This window comes from Cetorhinus maximus, chromosome 12 (assembly GCF_964194155.1).
Source record: "Cetorhinus maximus chromosome 12, sCetMax3.hap1.1, whole genome shotgun sequence".
Lineage (NCBI taxonomy): Eukaryota > Metazoa > Chordata > Chondrichthyes > Lamniformes > Cetorhinidae > Cetorhinus > Cetorhinus maximus.
The window spans coordinates 124,272,235-124,296,712 of NC_135890.1; the positions used below are offsets into that span (position 1 = coordinate 124,272,235).

Here is a 24,478-nt window from a genome sequence, read left to right on the forward strand (position 1 = left end):
AAAAACCTAGTTCTTGAAGGGACCATCACCCCAGCAAAAAATACTTTCTGCACCCCACCAAAGCATGAGCCATCACAGGCTATTCATCCAATTTCTTTGTGAAAGCTGATACTGAACTCAGAAGATGAAGGGAGATAATATTGCCCAAAGTTGCACCATAACATGCTTTGCATAATATACATATTCAAAATTTCTGCAATTAAAATAGGAGCCCAAGATACAAAATCTTGTGGCCTCAATCCCAGCTCCCCCTTCCAATGACTAGTATGAACTATTGATAAAAAGTTACAACATAGAATGGCATTGATAAGTTAAAACCCAAGATAAGAAAGAAAAATATGAACAAAATCAATGTAGATACCAAATAAATTATTTAGAGAGTCATTTTTACCTGCTGTATGCCACTGGATGGCAGAGGTGACATCAAGCCAGTGTCAAGTGGATCTGCATCAAAGAGGTCATTAGGACTAATTCCACTTTCGCTCAAAGCAGCAAGCAGAAGATCTTGACCTGGGTCTGTCATCTGTAGGTTAACAACAGAATTTGTTAAATTGGGGATTTTTTTTTTTAAACAAAAGCCTCCACTGCACATATTACTGATTCGATAAAACTAAAACCAATTTTGGCACTCATTTTAGTTTCACTACATTGTTGCAAGAATACAGGGGTGATTTGTACTGAAGATGAACAAAGGAAGGGTTGGAAATTGGAGCTATCTTCCCTGCAATAATGGGAAAATGTCCAGTTGCTTCCTGGGTTTGTGATTTAGCCTGTCGTGTTGTGGGAAATTGGAAATAACAGCAAAATATTCCAGGTTTTCTCTTCACAGTTGGATTAAGCGTCATTAAGCACAATTCAAGATTTTGATAGAGTGGCTACAGAGAGAATGTTCCCTCTTATGGGGAACAGCAACACCAGAGGTCATTAGTACAAGATAGTCACCGAGAAATCCAATTGGGAATTTAGGAAAAACTTCCTAAATGTGGAACACTCTGCCACAGAGTGGTGAAGCAAATAGCATAGATGCATTTAAGGGAAAGCCAGACAAGCATATCAGGGGGAACTGAATAGGTGATTATGACAGTAGAAACGTTAGGAGCTAACGTGAGTGGAGCATAAACACCAGCATGGACTGGTTGGACCAAACGGTCTGTTTTTGTGCTGCGTATCCTATAATTAGTGGAGGGCCAAAAGCAAGTTGATCACCTTCTGAACCAGATCTACTGCTAAAAAATATTATGCCCTCAAACAAAAACTGTACAGATCAGCATGAATTAATCCCCACACCCACAATTAACCAACTCAACTGAAACAATAGAAGCTCGATGACATTAGGGAAATCTGAAGAAAGTGCTAGGACATGTAGCAACAAGTTTAATTATTTTCAGTTCACAACCCCATACTTTCCCAAAAAGATCTAGCTATTCTGTTGAATCTGTTTACGGTATTTGCTGCTCCAGTCCAGCTTCAACACTGGAGAAGTGGAAAACTGCCCAGGTAAGGCTTATCCACAAAAGCAAAGGACAAATCCAATCTGGCAATTAAAAACTAGCAGCCTCTCAAACAAGATCAAGACAAGTAGGAATATCATGATTGCACAGCAATCAATTCCATTCACAACTTCTCAGATAACGATGCATTCTATGCCCACATGGAGAATGACTTGGACAAGTGCCAGGCAATAACCATATTCAACAAGAGAGTGTAATATAATTGAATCCCCCACCATCAACATCCTGGGTCACTACTGACCAGAACCTTAACTGGACCAACCATATAAATACTGTGGCTACAAGAATCGACTGGGAATGCTGTGGTAAGTGACTCAACTGACTCCCAAATCCTTTCGATAAAAGCAATAAACTGCGGATGTTGGAAATCCAAAACAAAAACACCTGGAAAAACTCAGCAGGTCTGACAGCATCTGCGGAGGGGAATACAGTTAACGTTTCAAGTCCGTATGACTCTTCAACAGAACTGTTCTATTGAAGAGTCATACGGACTCGAAATGTTAACTGTGTTCCTCTCCGTAGATGCTACCTGCTGAGTTTTTCCAGGTATTTTTGTTTTTATCCCAAATCCATTCTACCATCTACAAGGCAGAAGTATGATCGAATACTGTCCACTTGCCTGAATGAGTGCAGTTCCAACAACACGATCCAGGCCAAAGCAGCCTGCTTGATCAGCATCCTTATACAGTCACAAGATAAAAGCAAAAAAACTGCGGATGCTGGAAATCTAAAACAAAAACAAAAATACCTGGAAAAACTCAGCAGGTCTGACAGCATCTGCGGAGAGGAATACAGTTAATGTTGAGTCCATATGACTGAAGAGTCATACAGACTCGAAACGTTAACTGTATTCCTCTCTGCAGATGCTGTCAGACCTGCTGAGTTTTTCCAGGTATTTTTGTCTTTGTTATCCTTATACAATCAATGGCTCCATCATCGATGAACAGTTGCAGCAGTGTGTACCATCTACAAGATGTACTGCAGCAACTTGCCAAGGCTCCTTTAACAGCACTTTCCAAACTAACTACCTCTACCACCTAGAAAAGCATGGATGAGCAGCAGGCGCATGGGAACATCACCACCCAAGTTCCTCTAAGTCATATATTTCCTGCCCAGTTATGACTGTATTGCCATTCATTCACTATCATAGGGTCAAATTCATGGAATTCCTCATAGTACAATGGAGTACTTTCACCACAGGGACTGCAGCAGTTCAAGGTGTCTCACCACCTCCTTCAAGGGCAATCAGGGATAGGCAATAAATGCAGGTCTTGCCAATTTTCCTACATCCCGTGAATGAAAAAAACTTCAATATAAATGATCATGCATTGGCCTGCCCATTAGCAACTGCTGCAACTTCCTTATGCCATGGTGTGTCTTTTATTTTTAACTTGGTGATAGTTTTGCTGTCAAACTCAACCATCTTGCAATGAAATGCTAACCTCACCTAGAGTCAGTTTCCCAAAATATTTTGCACAATTTCAGATTCATAAACTAAAGACAGTTGAATAAGTCATCAATCCACAGCTAGACAGAAGGGATACTGGTGACATCAATATTGTAAAAATTAAAATGTCACGTAACATTACAATTCCAACTGAATAGGTAGCTCTGCTTATAAGATCTAAATGGAAATGTTTTGCTAAAGAGAATTTTTGAAGTAAAACAAGACAATTTCATTTAAATCATGTTCAGTAAAATACATCTAAATCCAACTAAAGTTAATTTAGGATCACAACTGTGAAAATCTATTCCCAATCAAGAAAGAAATGATCTGTCAAACATCAGTCATATCACAGATTATTTCAAACCCACATCAGTTGTGGGGCACATACTTCTCAATAAACATGACAGCAAACCACACTAACAGAATACCATAAAAGCAAAAAGCTCCAAGTAAAGTTGTGCGAGAAACTCAGCCGTATATTCCTCAAAGCAATGTTCAGTTTCTTAATCTCTACCATTAATGTTGTGAGGTCCAAAATGAAAACAAGTACAAAATCAAGTGATTCACAACTCAAATTATACAATGCCATCCACAACCCAAATGAATCTATGGGGAAAAAATACATCCTGGGGGAGATGAAATCACTCCAGGTCGGTGCTTGCTCAAATGACATAGCCATGATACAGTAGACCCAAAAGGACAATTTCTGATTAGAAAAGTTGAGCTGAACTTTGTCCAGAATATAACACATTTTGATTATTAAATTTACTGAGAAGGGTGGGGAAGATAAAATGACAGGCCAAAAGCCATTAGCAGCACCCCAGAGGGTCTTGTCTAGCATCCACCCTCGCTCCGAGGGTTGGCCACACTATGAACAATTATCCCAGGGGGTAGTAGTTGGTATACAGGCAACCCAGACTTCATGACTTCAAAGCAGCAAAGGCAGAAGTTGAGAAAATTATTTTTTTCAAATGACCATGAAAATTGTCACATTGTCAGAAAACCTAACTGGGACCTTGAGACTTGCCACCCTTGCCCAGTTCAGCCTACATCTGACATCAGTCTCATTATATGGCTAACTCAATACCCACAGGTCAGCCAAGGATTGTCAGTGTTCCCCAAAGAACAAAAAACACAACATTTCAGATGGCCAAATTAACAAAATAACGAAGCTGATCATAGTTGGAAGTGTTAACTTTCTTGTAAGCTTGTAAACAGCAACTGTTTTTAAATTATTGAATGAATAATCTAAAAATCTATGATGAAGAAATGAATAGCAAAAAGCATCCTGTTGAGAAAAACATCTACACTGTATCCAGTGATATTCAAGGACCTAAACATGACATATCAGGAATGCATCCAGATATTTAAATCCGTAAACACTCCAACCAGTTAAATAACAAACTTAAACCAATGGCTCCATTGTCCATAGTTGGCGTGGACTTCTTGAAAATGGTTATGAATCAAGAAAAAACATTTTGTCCATGTGTTCAGCACAAGATCATTATTAAATGATATTTGTACACCACCCCCTCTAGAAGGCTAGGAGTTTTCAGTAAAACACCCAATTGCTCACATGCCTTCAGGTTTGGTATTTTCCCTGCTTAGTAATTAAGACCACAAAACTGAGAATTTGGATTTTACGATCTAAAGCAAACAATCCCAAAGTGTCAATGAAAACCATCAAACTCTTTCCCACCTACACCTTTTTTTGCCTTTAAAAAAAGGCAGAACACAACGTGATATTAACCATGGCGTTTATTTTTCCCTGCCATGGGGGTGAATTATACACAAGGGAAATTAAAGGTTAACTCTCAGACTCCTGTAAAACAGCAAACTAAAACGTGTCAACACACTACGTTTGAGGGAACGTTTTGGGAGGGGGAGAAAGAGAGGAGAATCCTTGTATTTAAATAAAATAAAAGGCAAGTTCCGATATTTGTAGGTCCCCACCCAGGATACTCTTTTTCCGTTCCTCGGGGGAGGCTCAGCAGCACCCAAACGCTTGGCAAAGGGGCTTGAACAACTTTGTTTACAGCCCTCGCTGCCCAATTCTGGAACCCTGGCCGTTCATACAAAGGTAGACATTCTCAGGACGGTTAAACCTTTGAACACGAGACCATTCCAGGAAAGGAAAATAAAATAGAAATCAGGTCCCCTGGGAGAATATAAACAAAACACAAAAGGAGATGGGAAGGGGGGGGGGAAGAAGGTAATGTAGTGAGAGAGAGACCTTAGCCTTCTGCTTATAAACACGTGCTCAGTATAGACAGCAAACTTCCGGGTTTTTTTTTATATAGCTGTATAATGGTGACTAGAGGCAAACGTGGCCGAAACCTGAAAACTTCAAACAACCGAGAAAAGGAGAAATAGAAACCGAAATAAAATAAACCATAGCACCCCCCCCCCACCACTCCTCCCCCTCCTCCCACACACACGTACTCCAGGCTAGAACTCCCAACACAGCCAGGCCCAGGGGCCTCACGCCGAGCACTGCCCTAAAAATCAACACCCGTTTCCCTCTTTGTCCTTAAGTTGGTGACATAAATAAGAGAATTGGAAAAGAAACAGACGCCGCCTGGGTCCGAGAGCCGCCCGCACCGCGACCAAATAAAAATTTACCAACCGACCGAGCGGCGCCTCGCCTTCACGTCAGGAGAGGGGCAATTATTTTCTCAATTAAAAACGGCCTTTCCCCCTCAGGATTTTACCTCAAGCTCACGCTAGTGTCCCCGTCGGTAGGTTTGCCGGTGGATTTCGGTACGATTCGGTGGCGGGAGGAGAGGGGAAAGCAGCCTCAGTTACTCACAGCTGCGCTGAGGTGAGGAGAGACTGCGCGCACGGTCCGCCCGCTAACCACTCGCCGCCATGTCAGGCGCCGCCGCCATCATCCATCACGTGACCCCCGGCCGGGCGCCTTCCCCAACCGTCCGCTCGGGCTCCGGACTGCGGACCGTTTCAGACAGACGCGGTGCCACCGGAATCAGACGAACCCGTAAAAGAGTTAAAAGATGTGGCATAATTTTGTTGAATTTACGTTATTTTTCTCTCCCCAAATCACCGGCGGCAATTCCCGGTCACGTGACCGCGCGACCCCTTCCTCCCCCCCAGCCTCGGTCCAGCCAATCCGTGCCCGCCCTGACGTCAACGCGGCCAATAGCAATTGAGCGCGTAATTCAAAATCCCCGGGGCTGCGTCGGAATCATCCTAACCTGCTGGTTGGGGGTGCAATGAGCGCAGGGGGCGGGGAACGCCTTTGATTGACAGTTCGATGATCCAACCGTTATGGAGGATCCGGTGTGGCGGCTTGAGATGCGTGCACATTCTGTCCAATCAAAGGCGGGCTGAGGGAAATTTGAACAAAGTTAGGTTGGAGAGCAGAGTGGGCATTTAAATGGCTTCTGAAGGGTGTTGAGCCGCTTAATCTGCAGCAATTTATAAATTGTGTTCTTCGAGAAAGAGTCGAACTTGTTCCTTTTTGCCTCCTGCTCCTTCGGGCAATTTTTTTTGCCAGTAAAATGGGTATTGTTTTTCATTCCTGTTATTTATTTTACGTAAATATCTCATTTATGTTGTACGCGAACTGCGGCCCCCTGGTGGCTGCGGGCGGCCCTGCGGGTTGGTGGCTGGCGATTCGGGTAAATACGGTAAATTTTAAGGTGGCGGAGGCCGCCGGGTTGTTAGGTCCTGTTTCCAGTCGGGAAAACGGGCCTCTTTCCACCCCCCCCCCCCACCCTCCATCCCCCCGCCATTCGCTGAGATTTCTCATCAACATGTTCTAATCCTTCAGGGAAAACCCAGGCCGCGGCTCAAAGGGCGGGGAAGAAAAGCGGCGGAGGCAAGGTGGCGGCCGCCAAGGAGAACCAGCAGCTGGTCATGAGTGAGGTATGGGGGCGGCGGGGGGGACCGGCGCGCGCGGCGGGGGGGACCGGGTGACAGGGGGGCTTTGGGGAGACACCGGGCCCCGCTGGGGCCGCGCTCTCGACAGCCCGGGCCTGGGGGGTGAGGCGGCTCGAGGCGCTTTTCCCCCCTGACCCTGGGCTGGAGGACGCGGCCCCCGGTGGGGGGGGGGGGGTGGTCGCTGGGCCTCAATAAACAAACAAACAAACAACCCAATAAATAAATAAATAATCAATTAATTAATAATTTCTACTTGTCCTGGAAATGTTTGTGTGGAGACCGCGGGCGGGGTTTACACCTCCAGTTATAAACCGCAATTAAAACAAACCGGCGTTAAAAACTTCAATCTTCGAGACAACAAGGGTTGACTTTGTAAAATTAATTTTAGGAAAACGTAGATTTAATTCTTTAGATATTTGCCTCCATCGTTTAAGCCCCAAAAAAAATCATTCTGCTGTTTGTGGGTGAGGTTGGCATTTATTGCCCAGCTCTGATTGCCCCCCCCCCCCCCCCGGGGTGGGGGTTGCCCTGACGGGGAGGGGTGGGGGGTGGGGGGGTGCGGTTGGTTGCCCTGAGGGGCGGGGGAGCACATTCTGGTACCACTGCCTGTGTGGCACTGTGGCTGAGCCACTGCCAGGTGGCGGTTGCCCCCGAGGGGAAGGGAGGGGGGGTGGGTTGCCCCCGAGGGGAAGGGAGGGGGGGTGGGTTGCCCCCGAGGGGAAGGGAGGGGGGGTGGGTTGCCCCCGAGGGGAAGGGAGGGGGGGTGGGTTGCCCCCGAGGGGAAGGGAGGGGGGGTGGGTTGCCCCCGAGGGGAAGGGAGGGGGGGTGGGTTGCCCCCGAGGGGAAGGGAGGGGGGGTGGGTTGCCCCCGAGGGGAAGGGAGGGGGGGTGGGTTGCCCCCGAGGGGAAGGGAGGGGGGGTGGGTTGCCCCCGAGGGGAAGGGAGGGGGGGTGGGTTGCCCCCGAGGGGAAGGGAGGGGGGGTGGGTTGCCCCCGAGGGGAAGGGAGGGGGGGTGGGTTGCCCCCGAGGGGAAGGGGATCACATTCTGGTACCACTGCCTGTGTGGCACTGCAGCTGAGCCACTGCCAGTCGGCGGCAGCTGCTTCATTGGTGTCTGGGGAAATGCCCTGGGCATAGGATGAACTTGCCCTCTTGGTGCTTTAGCTCCTCCTCTAGAGGGACCTCTCTCTATCAGTATGCTGTGCTCTTCACCACAGCTCTCCGGTCTCCGTCTCCACCTCTCTCAGCCCCTAAGTTTAAGCAATGTCCCAGAGAAGTCATTTTCATGGATAAACTGCAGAATGTGATGTTTAACTCCCCCACCACCCCCAGAAAAACTGTTTAATTATTCTGGGGACCCATGTTATAAATCCAGTTACATTTTTAATCTTCTTCCACTGGCTCTATTTATGAATGGAATTGTGAAGTATGATCCTCAAAAGCTGCAGCAATAAGCAGCTGCAATAAATATAAATGGGTACACATGGCTTTAAATTCATCTAATAACTGATGCTTTTAATGGTTTCCTGGTGGAAGTCATGTACTTGTATTTTGATAAATTATTGTAGTCAGTTTTTGGTTTGATGATTGACATTTGTACAGTTTACAAAGGCCATATTTTTAATTAAAGAAATTATGTAATTTGAACTGATAAATTGATATCTTTCCAGTTGTGAGGTTAGGATATATTTGAGATTCTTTACATGCAGGTGTTTTAGCTCAATAGGGTGGTGACCATAAGACATAGGAGCAGAAATTAGGCCATTCGGCCCATCGAGTCTGCTCTGCCATTCAATCATGGTTGATAAGTTTCCCACTCATCCTTCTAAACTCCATCGAGTAGAGACCCAGAGTCCTCAAACGTTCCTCATATGTTAAGCCTTTCATTCCTGGAGTTGTTCTCGTGAACCTCCTCTGGACCCTCTCCAGGGCCAGAACATCCTTCCTGAGATACGGGGCCAAAAATTGCTCACAATATTCTAAATGTGGTCTGACCAGAACCTTATAAAGCCTCAGCAGCACATCCCTGCTTTTATATTCTAGTCCTCTCGAAATAAATGCCAACATTACATTTGCCTTCCTAACTACCGACTCAACCTGCAAGTTAACCTTAAGAGAATCCTGGACTAGGACTCCCAAGTCCCTTTGCACTCCAGATTTCTGAATTCTCTCCCCGTTTAGAAAATAGTCTATGCCTCTATTCTTCCTACCAAAGTGCATGACCTCACACTTGCCCACGTTGTATTCCATCTGCCACTTCTTTGCCCATTCTCCTAACCTGTCCAAATCCTTCTGCAGACTCCCCGCCTCCTCAATACTACCTGTCCCTCCACTTATCTTTGTATCATCTGCAAACTTAGCCAGGATGCCCTCAGTTCCTTCATCTAGATCATTAAATGTATAAAGTGAAAAGTTGTGGTCCCAACACTGACCACTGCGGAACTCCACTAGTCACCAGCCGCCATCCTGAGAAGGACCCCCTTATCCCCACTCTCTGCCTCCTGCCAGACAGCCAATCTTCTATGCATGCTAGTACCTTGCCTCTAACACCATGGGCTCTTATCTTACTGAACAGCCTCCTGTGCAGTACCTTGTCAAAGGCCTTCTGGAAGTCCAAGTAGACAACATCCATTGGCTCTCCTTTGTCTAACCTACTCATTACCTCCTCAAAGAATTCTGACAGATTTGTCAGGCATGACCTCCCCTTGATGAAACCATGCTGACTTTGCCCTATTTTACCATGCACTTCCAAGTATTCTGAAATCTCATCCTTAATAATGGACTCTAAAATCTTACCAACGATCGAGGTCAGGCTAATCGGCCTGTAATTTCCCGTCTTTTGCCTCACTCCCTTCTTAAACAGGGGGGTTACATTAGCGATTTTCCAGTCCTCTGGGACCCTCCCTGACTCCAGTGATTCCTGAAAGATCACCACTAACGCCTCCACTATCTCTTCAGCTATCTCCTTCAGAACTCTGGGGTGTAATCCATCTGGTCCAGGTGATTTATCCACATTCAGACCTTTCAGTTTTCCTAGCACCTTCTCCTTGGTAATGGCCACCATACTCACCTCTGCCCCCTGACTCTCTTGAACTTTGGGGATGTTACTCGTGTCTTTCACCGTGAAGACTCATGCAAAGTACCTACTCAGTTCTTCTGCCATTTCTTTGTTCCCCACTACTACTTCTCCAGCGTCATTTTCCAGCTGCCCAATTTCCACTTTTGCCTCTCCTTTACCCTTTTTACCCTCATATTTAATCTTCTCCCTCCTTATTTCTTTTTTAGTTGTCCTCTGTTGGTCTTTGTAGGCTTCCCAATCCCCTGGTTTCCCACTGCTCTTCGCCGCATTGTATGCTTTCTCTTTAGCTTTTATGCTGTCCCTGACTTCCCTTGTCACCCATGGTTGCCTCGTCTTCCCTTTAGTATGCTGCTTCTTCCTAGGGATGAATTTTTGCTGTGTCTCCCAAATTACTCCCAGAAACTCCTGCCATTGCTGTTCCACTGTCTTTCCTGCTAGGCTCATCTCCCAGTCAATTCTGGCCAGCTCCTCCCTCATGCTTCTGTAGTTGCCTTTATTCAACTGTAATACCGTTACATCTGATTCCAGCTTTTTCCTCTCAAAGTGCAGGGTAAATTGTATCATAGTATGGCCACTTCCTCCTAAGGGTTCCTTCACCTTAAGCTCCCTTATCAAATCTGCCTCATTACACATCACTAAATCTAGAATTGCCTGTTCCCTAGTGGGCTCCACCACAAGCTGCTCCAAAAAGCCATCTTGTAGACATTCCATAAATTCCTTTTCTTGGGATGCACTACCAACTTGATTTTCCCAGTCTACCTGCATATTGAAATCCCCCATGATCACTGTAACCTTGCCTTTCTTACACACCTTTTCTATCTCCTGGTGTATCTTGTGCCCCACATCCTGACTACTGTTCGGAGCCTGTACATAACTCCCTTTATAGTTTTTTAATCTTTGCGGTTCCTCAACTCTACCCACACAGATTCTACATCATCTGACCCTACGTCATTTCTTGCTATCAATTTAGTTTCATTTCTTACTAACAAAGCAACCCCACCCCCTCTGCCAACCTGCATATCTTTTCGATAAGATGTATATCCTTGGATATTTAGCTCCCAGTCCTGATCCCCTTGCAGCCATGTCTCCGTGATGCCCACCACATCATACCTGCCAATTTCAAACTGCGCCACAAGCTCATTTACCTTATTTCGTATATTGCGTGCATTCAGATACAACACCTTCAGTTTTGTATTTCCTGTCCCCGTTCTCGTTGTCGTCCCTTTATCTGATGTGTTTGAAGTTAGATTCCTAGCCCTTTGCAAACACTCTGTCCTATTTTGTGTTCTAGAGACTTTAATAGCCTCTCCTGAGCTCTCCTTTCTTTTCAGTTTTTTCATAATTTTCCATGAAGTTGAATCCAGCCCCCCCACACGCTAACCTGCTGCTTTGTTTCCCATTAGTCATACTTCTTGGAGTGCCCCCCCCGCCCCCCCACCCCCCAACTTTCTAGTTTAAAGTCCTGTTGACCACCCTATTTACCCTTTTCGCTAGAACATTGGTCCCAGATCGGCTCAGGTGGAGACCGTCCCAACGGTACAGATCCCTCCTTTGTAACGTCATCCCTTGTATTGCACTCTGCACAGAAGCTCCAATATCCATAATCCTGCAACTGGCTTTCCACTGAGATTAACTCAAATTCCACTGACCACAGGGAAAATCTTTAGTATCGCACTTTAGTGTTGATGATAAAGTAGTTACTATAAACACTCAGCCTAGGTTAATGGTCCATGGTGGTCATTCAGAGCTTGTAGGTGTTACTTGAAACCTGAAATTTAATTGTAGCTTTATACTTGTCCCTTTTTTTACCTTTATGCTTGAGAAGCAATGGCAAACATCAATGTTTTATGTTGAAATGACATTGTTGTTAAGCATTGTGCTGTTGACTTCTGTCCGATTGGATATCTGTGATGCACCTTGAGAAGTTTTTTTCTACTGATAGTTCATGGTGCAGAACTTTCTGCTTCATTCCAATCTTCAAAAATTATAAATTCTCATTTAAATTAATTACTCTAAGATGTTGATGTTTTTGAAGTGGGAAGACCTAGCTAACTGTACAATGTGGTAACTTCGTTCTACTCCAGTAACCAGTTGTTTACAAGCAGCAGTGCCTGTTGTTGCTGACTGTGTCTAATATTATAAGTAATATCTAATTGATTGAGATGGTCACTTTGACCTAACTGGGCATTTATCTTATTACTGTTTACAAAATTCTATTCTGTTTGTCTACATTAAAACATTCCAGGAGTAATTCATTAGCTGTGAAACACTTTGGAACAACCTGTGAACACAAAATATGCTGTACAAACAAGTTCCTTCCCTTTCTTCCTAAACAATGTATGTGTTTCACCAGGAGAATGTGCATGTAAAATCAAAGGTTCATCATCGTTTGAGCTCTGCAAAAACCCCTACTCCTCGTGCCCCATTACAAGATGAAAACTCTGCTTCAAATAAACAAATGAAGTTCCAAGTGAAATGTACTGTCAAACGTGAAATGCAGAAAGAGGAAGGAGGTATGCGAGGTTAACAGCTGCAGATGTTTCGGGAGCACTTCTGTTAAGAAAGCAAACACAGTTTCAGTTTCAGGAGGCTTCTATTTTTGCTTAGTGTATCGTTATAATGGTTGGTGCAGGACGTTAAACACAGTGTTGCTTCGTAGGGTAAGATTGTACATATGCTATATAATTACAGAAATGCATTGTACATCGGGATCCAGATAATCCATGAGGCCAGAATACTTGTGTCGGTGTGAGATGTTAACAAAATGCAAATGTAATGTAATTATTTGTTGGTTTATTTTGAGTTGAATGGCTTACATTTTTGCCTGCTACATGCTATGCTGTAATGGTGCATTATTAGTGGCCTGAGTCTGGTCGCTGAGCACAGCTTCAAGTAAGGCCTACTATGTGCATGCTGCTTGGCTTGAACTCCCCTTGTATGGCAGGAAGCTCCAGTTTAAAATTCAAACACCCAGTGCCTAAGTTCTACACATTTAAATAAATCTATTCCACCTATTTAAATAAATCTATTCCAATTATAATTTAGCAGTGCCTTGAAGAACAAAGAACTCAGCAGCATTTTTAAATTCAGTCTGGCACTTGTCAAACCAAAGAGAAACACAGGAACAGGAGGAGGCCATTCAGCCCTCCAGCCTGTTCTGTCAATGAATTAGATCATCGCTGACCTGTATCCTCTGAGTTGGTTTACTTGTGATCCATAATCACTTGATACCTTTACCTAACAATCTTAACTATTGACGTATTGAAAATTTTAATCATGCCCAACAGCCCCCATCCCCCTCACTTTATGTGAAGAAATGCTTTCTGAAATCGCCCCTGAGCAGCCTTGCTCCAATTTTACATTTCTGCCCCTTGTTCTGGGCCCTGCCCTCAGAGACCCCATTATACAGTATTCCTTTTATCATTTTAAAGAGCTCAGTTAATGGATTTTTTTTTTAACTCTTGGAGTTGGGTTGGCTTTGTCTCCTGTTATGCTGTAACATCGTGCCTCAAGGAAGTGGAACAGCTCTGCAGCAGTGCCAAACAGCAGTGTGTATCATGTAGTCCTCAGCCTTATAAAGCACTTCAGTCAAATGTCCAACTGTGTTCCTTAATGCAAATGTGAGATTTGAGAGGTTTGTTGGTCAGATTTCCAGCTGATTAACTGCCCAGCTAGGCATGGAATTATTTATTCCAACCAGACTCCACTAGTCAATGATGTAGAAGCAAGTGGAGCAGTGAATCATGCCACAATCTGTTCTGGAGGAGGGGCTCGAGTTAGCCTTTGAATAACAATTGAGACTAGTGTGGTTCCATTTCCAACATGTTGAAGCCACAGACCAGGATTGTTCTATTTCAAGATATATTAATTATATCGAATCATGCAACTGGGAAGACCATTCAGCATACCATGCCTGTGCCGGCTCCTTGGAAGAGCTATTCAACTAGTTCCACGTCTGGTTCTTAACCCATAGTCCTGCAAGATTCTCCTTTTCAAGTATTTAAATAATTTCCTTTTTAGTTATTGTTGGTTTAGTCTTTTTATTTCCCATTTTATTTCTGCTCTTGATGAGAGATTTGGGCATCTTCGTTTCATGGAGACAGAAACATAAGGCTGGTTACTGTGTGAGCAGAATGGCTTTTTTTGAGTTAATTCTTTATTTTTAATAATTTAGGCTTGTAATTTTCAAATCTGTTATACCTGCAGATGAACAAAACGGTTGTGTGTTTGATGCTGACAGTTCCACTAAGTCCATTAAGGAGCTGAACAGTGAAAGAAATGTGGCTATTGAGGAAGGAGCAGAGACTGCAGCAACTGTCACACACACTGGCTGTGAGACTGCTATAAAGGATGAGCCTACTGCTCAGCTTTCTGTGGGCAAGAATGGCACTAAAACAAATGCAAAACCTGTTCAGCGGAAAGGTAAAGGGAAGTCTACAAAACGCACAGGGTAAGTTAAACACTGCATAGTGACTTTGTTAATCACCTGCATTTGAGCTTTTCTCCTGTAGCAAAGTCTATTGCCTCTAGTTTCAATAGTGTAGGGAATGAGAAACTGTTTCCATTGATGATAATCACAGGATATGGATTTAAGATTATGGGAGGTGGGGAGAGTTTTTTTTACTCAGCAAATTGTGATCTGCAGTGCGCTGCCTGGAAGGGTGGTGGTTGCAGATTCAATAGTAACGTCAAAAAGAGAATAGTATAAATGCTTTTTTTTTTTAAAAAAAAAATTAGGAAACATTTGCAGGGCTATGGGGAACAAGCAGGGAATTGGGATTACTGGACAGCTTTATCAAAGGGCCAGCAGCATGTGCATGATAGGGTGAAGGCCTCCTATGCTGTGTAATTTTGTATTTCTGTCAAATCCCTAATATTTATTTTAGATCAGATGGCTCTGGGCAGCAGGCAACGCCTTGCCTCCAGGCCACTGGCTGTGCTCTTTCGGACGGCTGATCAAGACTAAATGTTGCAACCTTGGCAGCACTTCATTCAGGGACACACAGGAGCCTCTGTGCTCAGGGTCATGTGAACTGAACAGAGCGAGGGTTTGGAGTTCCAACATCTTCACCCCCCGCCCCTTGACTTGATTATGTTGGTACAGTAGCAATGGTATCATCCCCTGAGGTGCGCTTAATTTCTAACTGAGCAATTGTATAAGCTGTGGGGAGGGAGAAGGCAATTTCCACAAAAGATATTGCCCAAACGTTTGAAGTACCTGGGTGGGATCTTATTGCTGGTGTGTTTGCCTCAGCTGAGCCATGTGCTGGGATGGGGAAGTAACTCCCGTTCAATCATTTAGGAGATGAAGGCAGGTGAACCTTTCTGGCTTCCATCCTGCAAATTCTGTGCTGCTTCTGACTGTTTTGTTCTTTTTTTTATCCCATCTCCATCAGTGTGAAAAACTCAGCAGGACAGAATCGTAAGGTCACTGATTATTATCCTGTTCGCAGAAGTTGCAGGAAGTGTGAAGGGCAGCTGAAGGTAAATATTTATTAACAACCCTTGGTGTAGAAGGGGGTCAAGTCTTAATTTAAAGTCACATGAGTCACTCTCCATACTGCCTGGTGCTGCTGGGATGGGTGGTTGGCTTGAAACCATTACTGTACAACGCACAGACTGACACTGGAAATTCCAAAGACCCATCGACTGGATCTGTTTTTTTTTTATTCTCCCAATAGTCAGAAGAAAAGAAAATAATCGATGATCTGATTCGCAATGGGAAGGAAGAAGGAATGAAGGTAACATTGAAATATGGAAAGTGTGACATGAAAACTTGACTTGCCTGGGAGTCTGGGTGGTTCAGTGGGTTTGCCAAAGTCATGACTTCAAAGCCAGCCCAGGCTGGTAGGATGTTGCCATGTGTGAACTGTAAGGTTATGATGTGTAAGTAACTTGACCAGCGGTCCAGTGCATAGTGGATTTGGGCCTGCATTAAGCTGGCACTAATTGGCATTCTAGGACACCTATGGCTTAGGAGATGGGCAGTGTACGTCTGATTTCCCCCTCCCCATTTACCTGTATCGTGTTTTTCTGTATTAGTGCTTGAGGCTGAAGCATTGTCCATCGTCTCACCTGTGGCTAGTCAGTGACTCTTGGACAAGCCCTCTTCTAACTGTTGTCTTCATTCTTACAGGTTGGTATAATTGATGGGAAAGGTCGTGGTGTGATGGCCACAAAACCTTTTCAACGTGGAGAGTTTGTGGTGGAATACCATGGAGACCTCATTGAATTTACAGATGCAAAGAGTCGAGAGGCTAAGTACGCACAAGATCCTTCCACTGGCTGCTACATGTACTACTTTCAATACCTCAGTAAAACTTACTGGTGAGTCCTCCTCCTGTTCTCCTCCCCTTCTGTTAGGCTACACTTGCTGAATTCACCATCAGCATTGACTCTGGTTATATAATAATTTTGACCTGGATTTTCGTGGGAGTAGTGGAGACTTTGGGGACCATCCAGAATGGTAGGCAAGACCCTGGTGCCAAAGTCCTGCCCCATTTCCACCAGGTTCTATTTTCGCCACAGGTGGGAGGGGCAATGGGGTGGGGTAGGCGGGACGTGACGTCCACATGTGGGTAACCCAAATGCAGCAGGGACATTTGAACTTGGTGCTGAGTTCAAACAGACCCCGTTTTCACTGGAGCGAGGGCCTTATCCTGAAGTGCAAGGAGTTACAAACCTTTAGAGAGATTGTAAATGCTCTGAAAGGCAGCTAAGGTCTATAGAACTGTCAAGTTATCAATTGATTTAAAGGGTCAACTCTTTTTTTTAAAAAAAAACTGACAGCCTGTGTCTGGGAATTGGGGGGGGGAAAAAACTTCTGCAATTTCAATAGCTGGTGACATAACTCTAAATTGCTATCATTATAGCATTATTGACGCTTGGCTGCTTTCAACAATGTTTTTATTCATTCATGGGATGTGGGCTTCGCTGGCTGGGCCAGCATTTATTGCCCATCCCTAGTTGCCCTTGAGAGGGTAGTGGTGAGCTGCCTCCTTTAACCGCTGCAATTCATGTGGTGTAGGTACACCCACAGTGCTGTTAGGAAGGGAGTTCCAGGATCTTGACACAGAGACAGTGAAGGAATGGCGATATATTTCCAAGTCAGGATGGTGAGTGTTCCCATCTTTCTGCTGCCGTTGTCCTTCCAGATGGTAGTGGTCGTGGGTTTCAGATGTGCTGTTGGAGGAGGCTTGGTGAATTCTTGCAGTGCATCTTGTAGATGGTACACACTGCTGCTACTGTGTGTTGGTGGTGGAGGGAGCGAATGTTTGTGGATGTGGCACCAATCAAGTGGGCTGCTTTGTCCTGGATGGTGTCAAGCTTCTTGAGTGTTGTGGGAGCTGCACTCATCCAGGCAAGTGGGGAGTATTCCATCACACTCCTGACTTGTGCCTTGTAGATGGTGGACAGGCTTTGGGGAGTCAGGAGGTGAGTTACTTGCCGCAAGATTCCTAGCCTCTGACCTGCTCTTGTAGCCACAGTATTTATATGGCTAGTCCAGTTCAGTTTCTGGTCGATGGTAACCCCTAGGATAGTGATAATGGGGGATTCGGTGATGGTAATACCATTGAACATCAAGGGGTGATGGTTAAATTCTCTCTCTTGTTGGAGATGGTCATTGATTGGCACTTGTGTGCCACACATGTTACTTGTCAGCCCAAGCCTGGATATTGTCTGGGTCTTGTTGCATTTGGATATGGACTGCTTCACTACCTGAGGTATCGTGAATGGTGCTGAACATTGTGCAATCATCAGCGAACATCCCCACTTCTGACCTTATGATGGAAGGAAGGTCATTGATGAAACAGCTGAAGATGGTTGGGCTGAGGACACAACCCTGAGGAACTCCTGCAGTGATGTCCTGGAGCTGAGATGACTGACCTCCAACAACCATAACCATCTTCCTTTGTGCTAGGTATGACTCCAACCAGTGGGGAGTTTTCCCCCCGTTCCCATTGACTCCAGTTTTGCTAGTGCTCCTTGATGCCACACTTGGTCAAATGTGGCCTTGATGTAAGGACAGTCACTCACCTCACCTCGGGAGTTCAGCTTTTTTGTCCGCGTTTGAACCAAGGTTATAATGAGGTCAGGAGCTGAGTGGCCCTGGCGGAAACCCAAACTGGGTGCCAGTGAGTTGCTAAGCATGTGCCACTTGATAGAGCACTTTTGGTGGCCCCTTCCATTTCTTCTTGATAATCGAGAGTAGATTGACAGGGCAGTAATTGGCCGGGTTGGATTTGTCCTGCTTTTTGTGTACAAGACATACCTGGGCAATTTTCCACATTGCCAGGTAAATGCCAGTATTGTAGCTGTAATGGAACAGCTTGGCTAGGGGTCCGGCAAGTTCTGGGGCACAAATCTTCAGTACTATTGCCGGAATATTGCCAGGGCCCAGACCCTTTGCAGTATCCAGTGTCTTTAGCCGTTTATTGATGTCTTGCGGAGTGCATCAAATTGGCTAAAGTGATGGTATCTGTGATGCTGGGGAGCTCCAGAGGAGGCCAATATGGATCATCCACTCGGCACTTCTGGCTGAAGATTATAGCAAATCCTTCAGCTTTATCTTTTGCACTGATGTGCTGGGCTCCCCCATTATGAGGATGGGGATATTTGTGGAGCCACCCCCTCCAGTGTGTTGTTTAATTGTCCACCACCATTCATGACTGGATGTGGCAGGACTGCAGAGCTTAGATCTAATCTGTTGGTTGTGGGATCACTTAGCTCTGTCTATCACTTGCTGCTTATGCTGTTTGGCACGCAAGTAGTCCTGTGTTGTAGCTTCACCAGGTTGACACCTCATTTTTAGGTATGCCTGGTGCTGCTCCTGGCATGCCCTTCTGCACTCTTCATTGAACCAGAGCTGATCCCCTAGGTTGATGGTAATGGTAGAGTGGGGGATATGCTGGGCCATGAGGTTACAGATTGTGGTTGAGTACAATTCTGTTGCTGCTGATGGCCCACAGCACCTCATGGATGCTCAGTCTTGAGTTGCTGGATCTGTTCAGAATCTATCCTATTTAGCATGGTGGTGGTGCCACACAACACGATGGAGGGTATCCTCAATGTGAAGGCAGGACTTCGTCTCCACAACGACTCTGCAATGGTCACTCCTACAGATACTGTCGTGGACAGATGCATCTGAGGCAGGCAGGTTGGTGAGGATGAGGTCAAGTATGTTGTTCCCTCACCCCTGCTACAGACCCAGCCTAGCAGCTACTGAGCTACTGCTGGTGATGAACATTGAAGTCCCCCAGCAGAGTACCTTATGTGCCCTTGCCACCCTCATTGCTTCCTCCAAGTATGTTCAACATGGAGAAGCACTGATTCATCAGCTGTGGGAGTGTGGTACATGGTGATCAGCAGGAGGTTATCTTGCCCATGTTTGACCTGATGCCATGAGACTTCATGGGGTCTGGAGTCAATGTTGAGGACTCCCAGGGCAACTCCCTCCTGACTGTATACCACTGTGCTGGGTCTGTCCTGCTGGTGGGACAAGACACAACCAGGGATGGTGATGGTGGTGTCTGGAACATTATCTGTAAGGTATGATTCCGTGAGGATGACTGTCAGGCTGTTGCTTGACTAGTCTGTGAGACAGCTATCCCAATTTTGGCACTAGCCCACAGATATTAGTAAGGAGGACTTTGCATGGTCGACAGGGCTGAGATTGCCATTGTCCTTTCCAATGCCTAGGTCAATGATGGGTGGTCCGTCCAGTTTCATTACTTTCTTGAGATTTCGTAGCGGTTAATGCAACTGAGTGGCTTGCTCGTCCATTTCGGAGGGAAGTTAAGAGTCAAGCACATTGCTGTGGGTCTGGAGTCACATGTAGACCAGACCAGGTAAGGACAGTAGTTTTCCTTCTCTGAAGGACATTAGTGAACCAGATGGGTTTTTACAACAATTGACTATGGTTTCATGGTCACCATCAGACTTTTAATTCTGGATTTTTTTTATTGAATTCAAATTCCACCATCTACCATGTTGGGATTTGAACCCTGGTCTCCAGAGCATTACTCTGGGTTTCTGGATTATGCCATGGCTAGCACTCTGCCATCGCCTCCCCCAAACCTGCCATTATCACCGTGTGGGTGGGGTTGTAAATTCATAGTTTGTCTCTTTGTGGGACTATGAATACAAACGTTTGTTTTATAAAGTACTTAGGTTTTAAACGTATTAAATGGGCTTTTGTAAATGGGAGGGATTTTTATATATGGTGAAGCCTGTAATAAATGTTTAGAACTTTATTTTATTTCATCTCAGCATGGCTCCTAAGGTCTTTGGTGGGTACTGGGTGAGATGTCATTGAGGGTGTAAGGGCAAAGGGTGGTGAGTGCAGGGGGCATGAGTTGGCACTTAGCTGGCATAGGGGCTATAAGGGTCCTAATTTTAAAGAAAACAACCAAGACCAAGTGCTAAAGAAAAGAGGTTGGCCTCCTAAATAGCCCACCTCAGCAGTCTCAGTGACTGCCTCTGATCTGTGTCCTGGGGCAGTGGGCCCAACTCCATTCTGTCCATTTAGGACGCTTATTTCCCAAGATGGGTGCAGCGAGCTGGGGAAATTTCCTAACTCCAGCTACCTGATTCGGGACCAAAAATCCAGGCCCTTGAATCTGCATGCACTTCCTGTTAATTTTGCCATTATAAATTCTGCTGTCCCTTCATCGAGTTTGCCTATGTAAACTTTGCTCACTGTAATCACTCCCTCCTGCCAGCGCTGTTCACTTTATGTATTTGTTCTGTCCTCACACTTGTTGTCGCTTGGGATTATTTTAAACTTTATTGTTGGACGATTGTAGGGCAGGGCAGTAAAAGTTAAAATTCCCATTCCTCCAGGTGTAGTACCACAGGAGATCAGCTAGTAGATTATGAACATTTTAAACTTTGAACATTGCAGCACATCATTGCTGACCCCACATCCCAACTTTGGCCTTGACTGTAACTAACAATATTTTACCCTCCATTACATGGACAGAAGTAGATTTTAAAGACAATTAGTTCTGTTGCTTTCAGTAAAGCAGAAAATACTAGGAACTCAGTAGGTCAGTCAGCCTCTGTTATAAGAGAAACAGTTCATGTTTCAGATCAATGACATTTTTATATTTGTTCGCAGAATGGGTATCACTGGCAAGGCCAACACTCGTTGCCCATTCTTAATTACCCTTGAAGGTGGTGGTGAGCCTCCTTGAACCGCTGCAGTCCTGTGGTGTAGGTATACCCAGAGTGCTGTTAGGGAGGGAGTTCCAGGATTTTGACCCAGTGACAGTGAAGGAACGGTGCTATAGTTTCAAGTCAGGATGGTGTGAGACTTGGAGGGGAACTTTCAGGTGATGGTGTTCCCAAGCGCCTGGTGCCATTGTCATTCTAGGTGGGTGCAGTTGTATGTTTGGAAGGTGCTGTCAGAGGAGGCTTGGCAAACTGCTATAGCACATCACCTGCTGCATGTCTCCAGCATTTTCCATTTTTATTTCTGATTTCCAGCATCCACAATATCTAACTTTGTTTGCTTCTGTTGTTTTAAGCTTCACTTTCAATGATCAGAAATGCAAAGGCACTTTAATGAGTGTGCTCTATCCAATGGAGTGAATACATGTACAAAGTGGAGTAGTGGCAGTATTACAGGTGTATCATGTGAGCTGGCACCTAGGGGGGAGGTGGTGGCATAGTTGTATTGTCACCGGACTAGTATTCCAGAGACCTAGGGCAATGTTCTGGGGACCTGGATTTGAATATCACAATGGCAGGTGGTGAAATTTGAATCAATAAAAATCTGGAATTAAGAGTCTGATGATGACCACGAAACCATTGCCGATTAGTGAACCAGGTGGGTTTTTATGAAACAAAAACTGAAAATGCTAGAAAAACTCAGCAGGTCTAACAGCAACTGTGGAGAAGAGAAAAAAACAGTTAACGTTTCAAGTCCGTATAACTCCTCTTCAGAGCTCTGAAGAAGAATCATACAGACTTGAAACGTTAACTGTTTTTTTTTCTCCACAGATGCTGTTAGACCTCCTGAGTTTTTCTAGCATTTTCTGTTTTTGTTTCAGATTTCCAGCATCTGCAGTATTTTGCTTTTATCTTGGGTTTTTATGATGTGCTTTAGGGAAGGAAATCTGCTGTCCTTACCTGATCTGGCCTAAATGCCTTCTGAATAACAGGCGGGCAATAAATGCTCGCCTAGCCAGTGACGTCCACATCCCATGAATGAATTTTTAAAAGTACAGCATTAATTCTCTCCAGACGCAGCTGGTCATCAATGAACTCAGGCTGGATCAGAACTGCAAATAGCTGACTGGAAAATCTTAATCCTGCTGTGTGAACAACTAGTGGAGTTGTTAAAATATTTTTCACAGCATCATCTGTTTCAAAAGAAGCATGAACGTAGGTTTATCTGATCTTCTCTTCCAGAAGCAATGTATTTCTTAAGATGAATCCACACACTCTGGCAATGAAGATGGAAAGGGCTCTCTCTCTATACATGCAATAGTTTTATTGGCAGATTTTATATTCCCAGCTTCCTCTGGGTTTCAGTGCTATGTGGAGTATGATTCACAAATTAATTCCGCTTGAGAGTGATCATTGGAGACTTTTATCAGAACACTAATTTTGACAGCTCTCTTTATTTAAGATGTAGAACATGTAGTCTCTTTTAAATATAAGAAATAGGAGCAGGAGCAATGTCACTTTAACCTCTTTCATCTCTGTCGAGGAGTTACCTTGAGACTACAGCTCAAATTGCTGGGAATCTTGCAGTATTCAGATTTTTGTCCAGAATTCATTCATTTGAATAGTTTACCTGCTTTACCCAGATAGTGGGTTAAAATGTGGATCTTGCTACCATATGGAGTTAGCCAAGGTATGGACGCATTTAAGGGGAAACTAGACAAATGCATAAGGAAGAAAACAGAAAAAGAATATCCTGATAGAGCAAAATGTATAGGGTGTGAGGAGGTTTGTGCATAAACCAGATGGGCTGAATAGCCTGTTTCTGTGCTGGAAATTCTATGTAACTGTTGTGCCCTGGAATCCTGCTGTTTGTAACCTTTTGAGGATATTTTTTTCTAAATGTCATTAGTTTAAATGTTTTTTTTAGTGTGGATGCAACGAAGGAAACTACGCGTCTCGGTCGCCTGATCAATCACAGCAAGAACGGGAACTGTCAGACTAAGTTACATAACATTGATGGGAAGCCTCACCTTATACTTGTTGCCTCTCGGGACATTGCAAAGGGCGAGGAGCTGCTTTATGATTATGGAGACAGAAGCAAAGCATCAATTGCTGCACATCCCTGGCTGAAGCAGTGAGCCAAATTTCAAAGTTTTAAAAGAGCATAACTATTTAAAGTATTTGGTTTGATGCTTGCTCTGATTTGTGATGCAGCACTTAATCAAGATCGCCAAAAGAGACAACTGGATTCTACGAGCACTGCTGAGGAGGTGGTCTGGCATCTTTAAAACTTTTATATCTTAATGCTTTTGTATATTTTGTACACAAGTGTGCTTTCGGAGCTCGCAGTCATGAGGCAGGTTGTGTTTTTTATATAAACTATTCAAGAATGTCCAGCTGTTGTACAGTATTAGTAACCTAGGTCTGCTTTGTGCTCTGAATCATAAATCTACTTTTGCCTATTTAAGAGATCAAATGGTATCATTTATCAAGTAATGAACCATTTTTAGCCTCCACATTCTGGATAATGAATTTGGTGTCACTTCCAACTGGAAGCTGCAATTGGACGTTACAGAATACGAAGTATGAACGTTTATTTGCATTAGCTTGGAATCAATTTTAAAGCAGGGCTTCACATCATATGCCTGTGCGTCTGTTGTAAACAGCTATTTAAAGTTCGTATACAGAAGCTTCATGTTGAAGAATATTTAAATAAACTCTGTGACTTAATTGCATTGCAGGAGTGTTTTTGTCATTACTGGTGATTTGAGTGTGTGGATGGAGTGTTCAACACCTTCTCTCCTCGAGACTCTTTGTTTGAATATACTTCAGTGGGATACTGGTCTCCTTCAGCCCACTGTAATGAGCCAGCGCTGAATAATCGTAATCCAGTTCTCGGTACAAATTAATGGAGTGGCTGCACAAATCTGCCATCTTGCACAATAGGAAAGGATAGCTTGTTACTGGTCTGTTTATAGCCTGATTGACCAGCATAGAAACTGCTTCACTGCATCATACACCTCCATGTGCTTCACAGTGTTAGCGGTGTGTGGATTCACTCGGCTCATTGTGGTGCTGATGGGCCATCATCTTGCAACATTTGCAGTTAGGAGGTTGACAGGGCAATTAGTAGTACTGAAATCGCATATGGGGCCAGACCAGGCAAGGACATTGTAACTGGATCACCAGCGCTCCAGCAGCTTTATGGACACTTACCAATGCTGATTTTTGTTTTACTTCTAAATCTTTGTCACTAAAGTGAGTCTTGCCATTGAAATTAAATTAAAGATTTTCATGTTCCTGACAAGTTGCTTTTCCTTCAACACCTGTGAACGCTATCATCTAGAAGGACAAGGGCAGCAGATGCACG

The 24,478-nt window shown here is 44.4% G+C and overlaps 2 protein-coding genes across 5 annotated transcripts in view; one reads left to right on the top strand and one right to left on the bottom strand.

Annotated features, from left to right (window-relative positions):
• Positions 1 to 6,017, bottom strand: part of sbno1 (strawberry notch homolog 1 (Drosophila)) — a 151,392-nt gene extending 145,375 nt beyond the window's left edge. For 2 of the 4 annotated variants that reach the window (XM_078554592.1, XM_078554590.1), the window contains exons 1-2: positions 5,768 to 5,903; positions 392 to 523 (exon numbers count right to left, since the gene is read on the bottom strand). In XM_078554592.1, coding sequence (XP_078410718.1) covers positions 392 to 523 — 132 coding nt within the window. In that variant the 5' untranslated portion in view covers positions 5,768 to 5,903. Of the gene's footprint in view, positions 1 to 391; positions 524 to 5,669 lie in introns of all 4 variants that reach the window. The other 2 variants (XM_078554593.1, XM_078554591.1) reach the window with 2 other exon arrangements.
• A 304-nt stretch (positions 6,018 to 6,321) lies between these two features.
• On the top strand, positions 6,322 to 23,843 carry LOC144687949 (N-lysine methyltransferase KMT5A-like). The gene is made up of 8 exons (XM_078554594.1): positions 6,322 to 6,480; positions 6,749 to 6,843; positions 12,290 to 12,449; positions 14,143 to 14,386; positions 15,333 to 15,420; positions 15,618 to 15,677; positions 16,073 to 16,263; positions 23,036 to 23,843. The coding sequence occupies exons 1-8, from the start codon at positions 6,477 to 6,479 to the stop codon at positions 23,244 to 23,246; spliced, it is 1,053 nt and encodes a 350-aa protein (XP_078410720.1). The 5' UTR covers positions 6,322 to 6,476; the 3' UTR covers positions 23,247 to 23,843.
• Positions 23,844 to 24,478: the final 635 nt, after the last annotated feature.

Bases quoted from the DNA above. Each gene is read 5' to 3' on its own strand.
- LOC144687949 (XM_078554594.1), top strand. The intron at 6,844-12,289 runs GTATGGGGGCGG...GTGTTTCACCAG, and splicing joins AGCAGCTGGTCATGAGTGAG to GAGAATGTGCATGTAAAATC. The intron at 16,264-23,035 runs GTGAGTCCTCCT...TGTTTTTTTTAG, and splicing joins TACCTCAGTAAAACTTACTG to TGTGGATGCAACGAAGGAAA.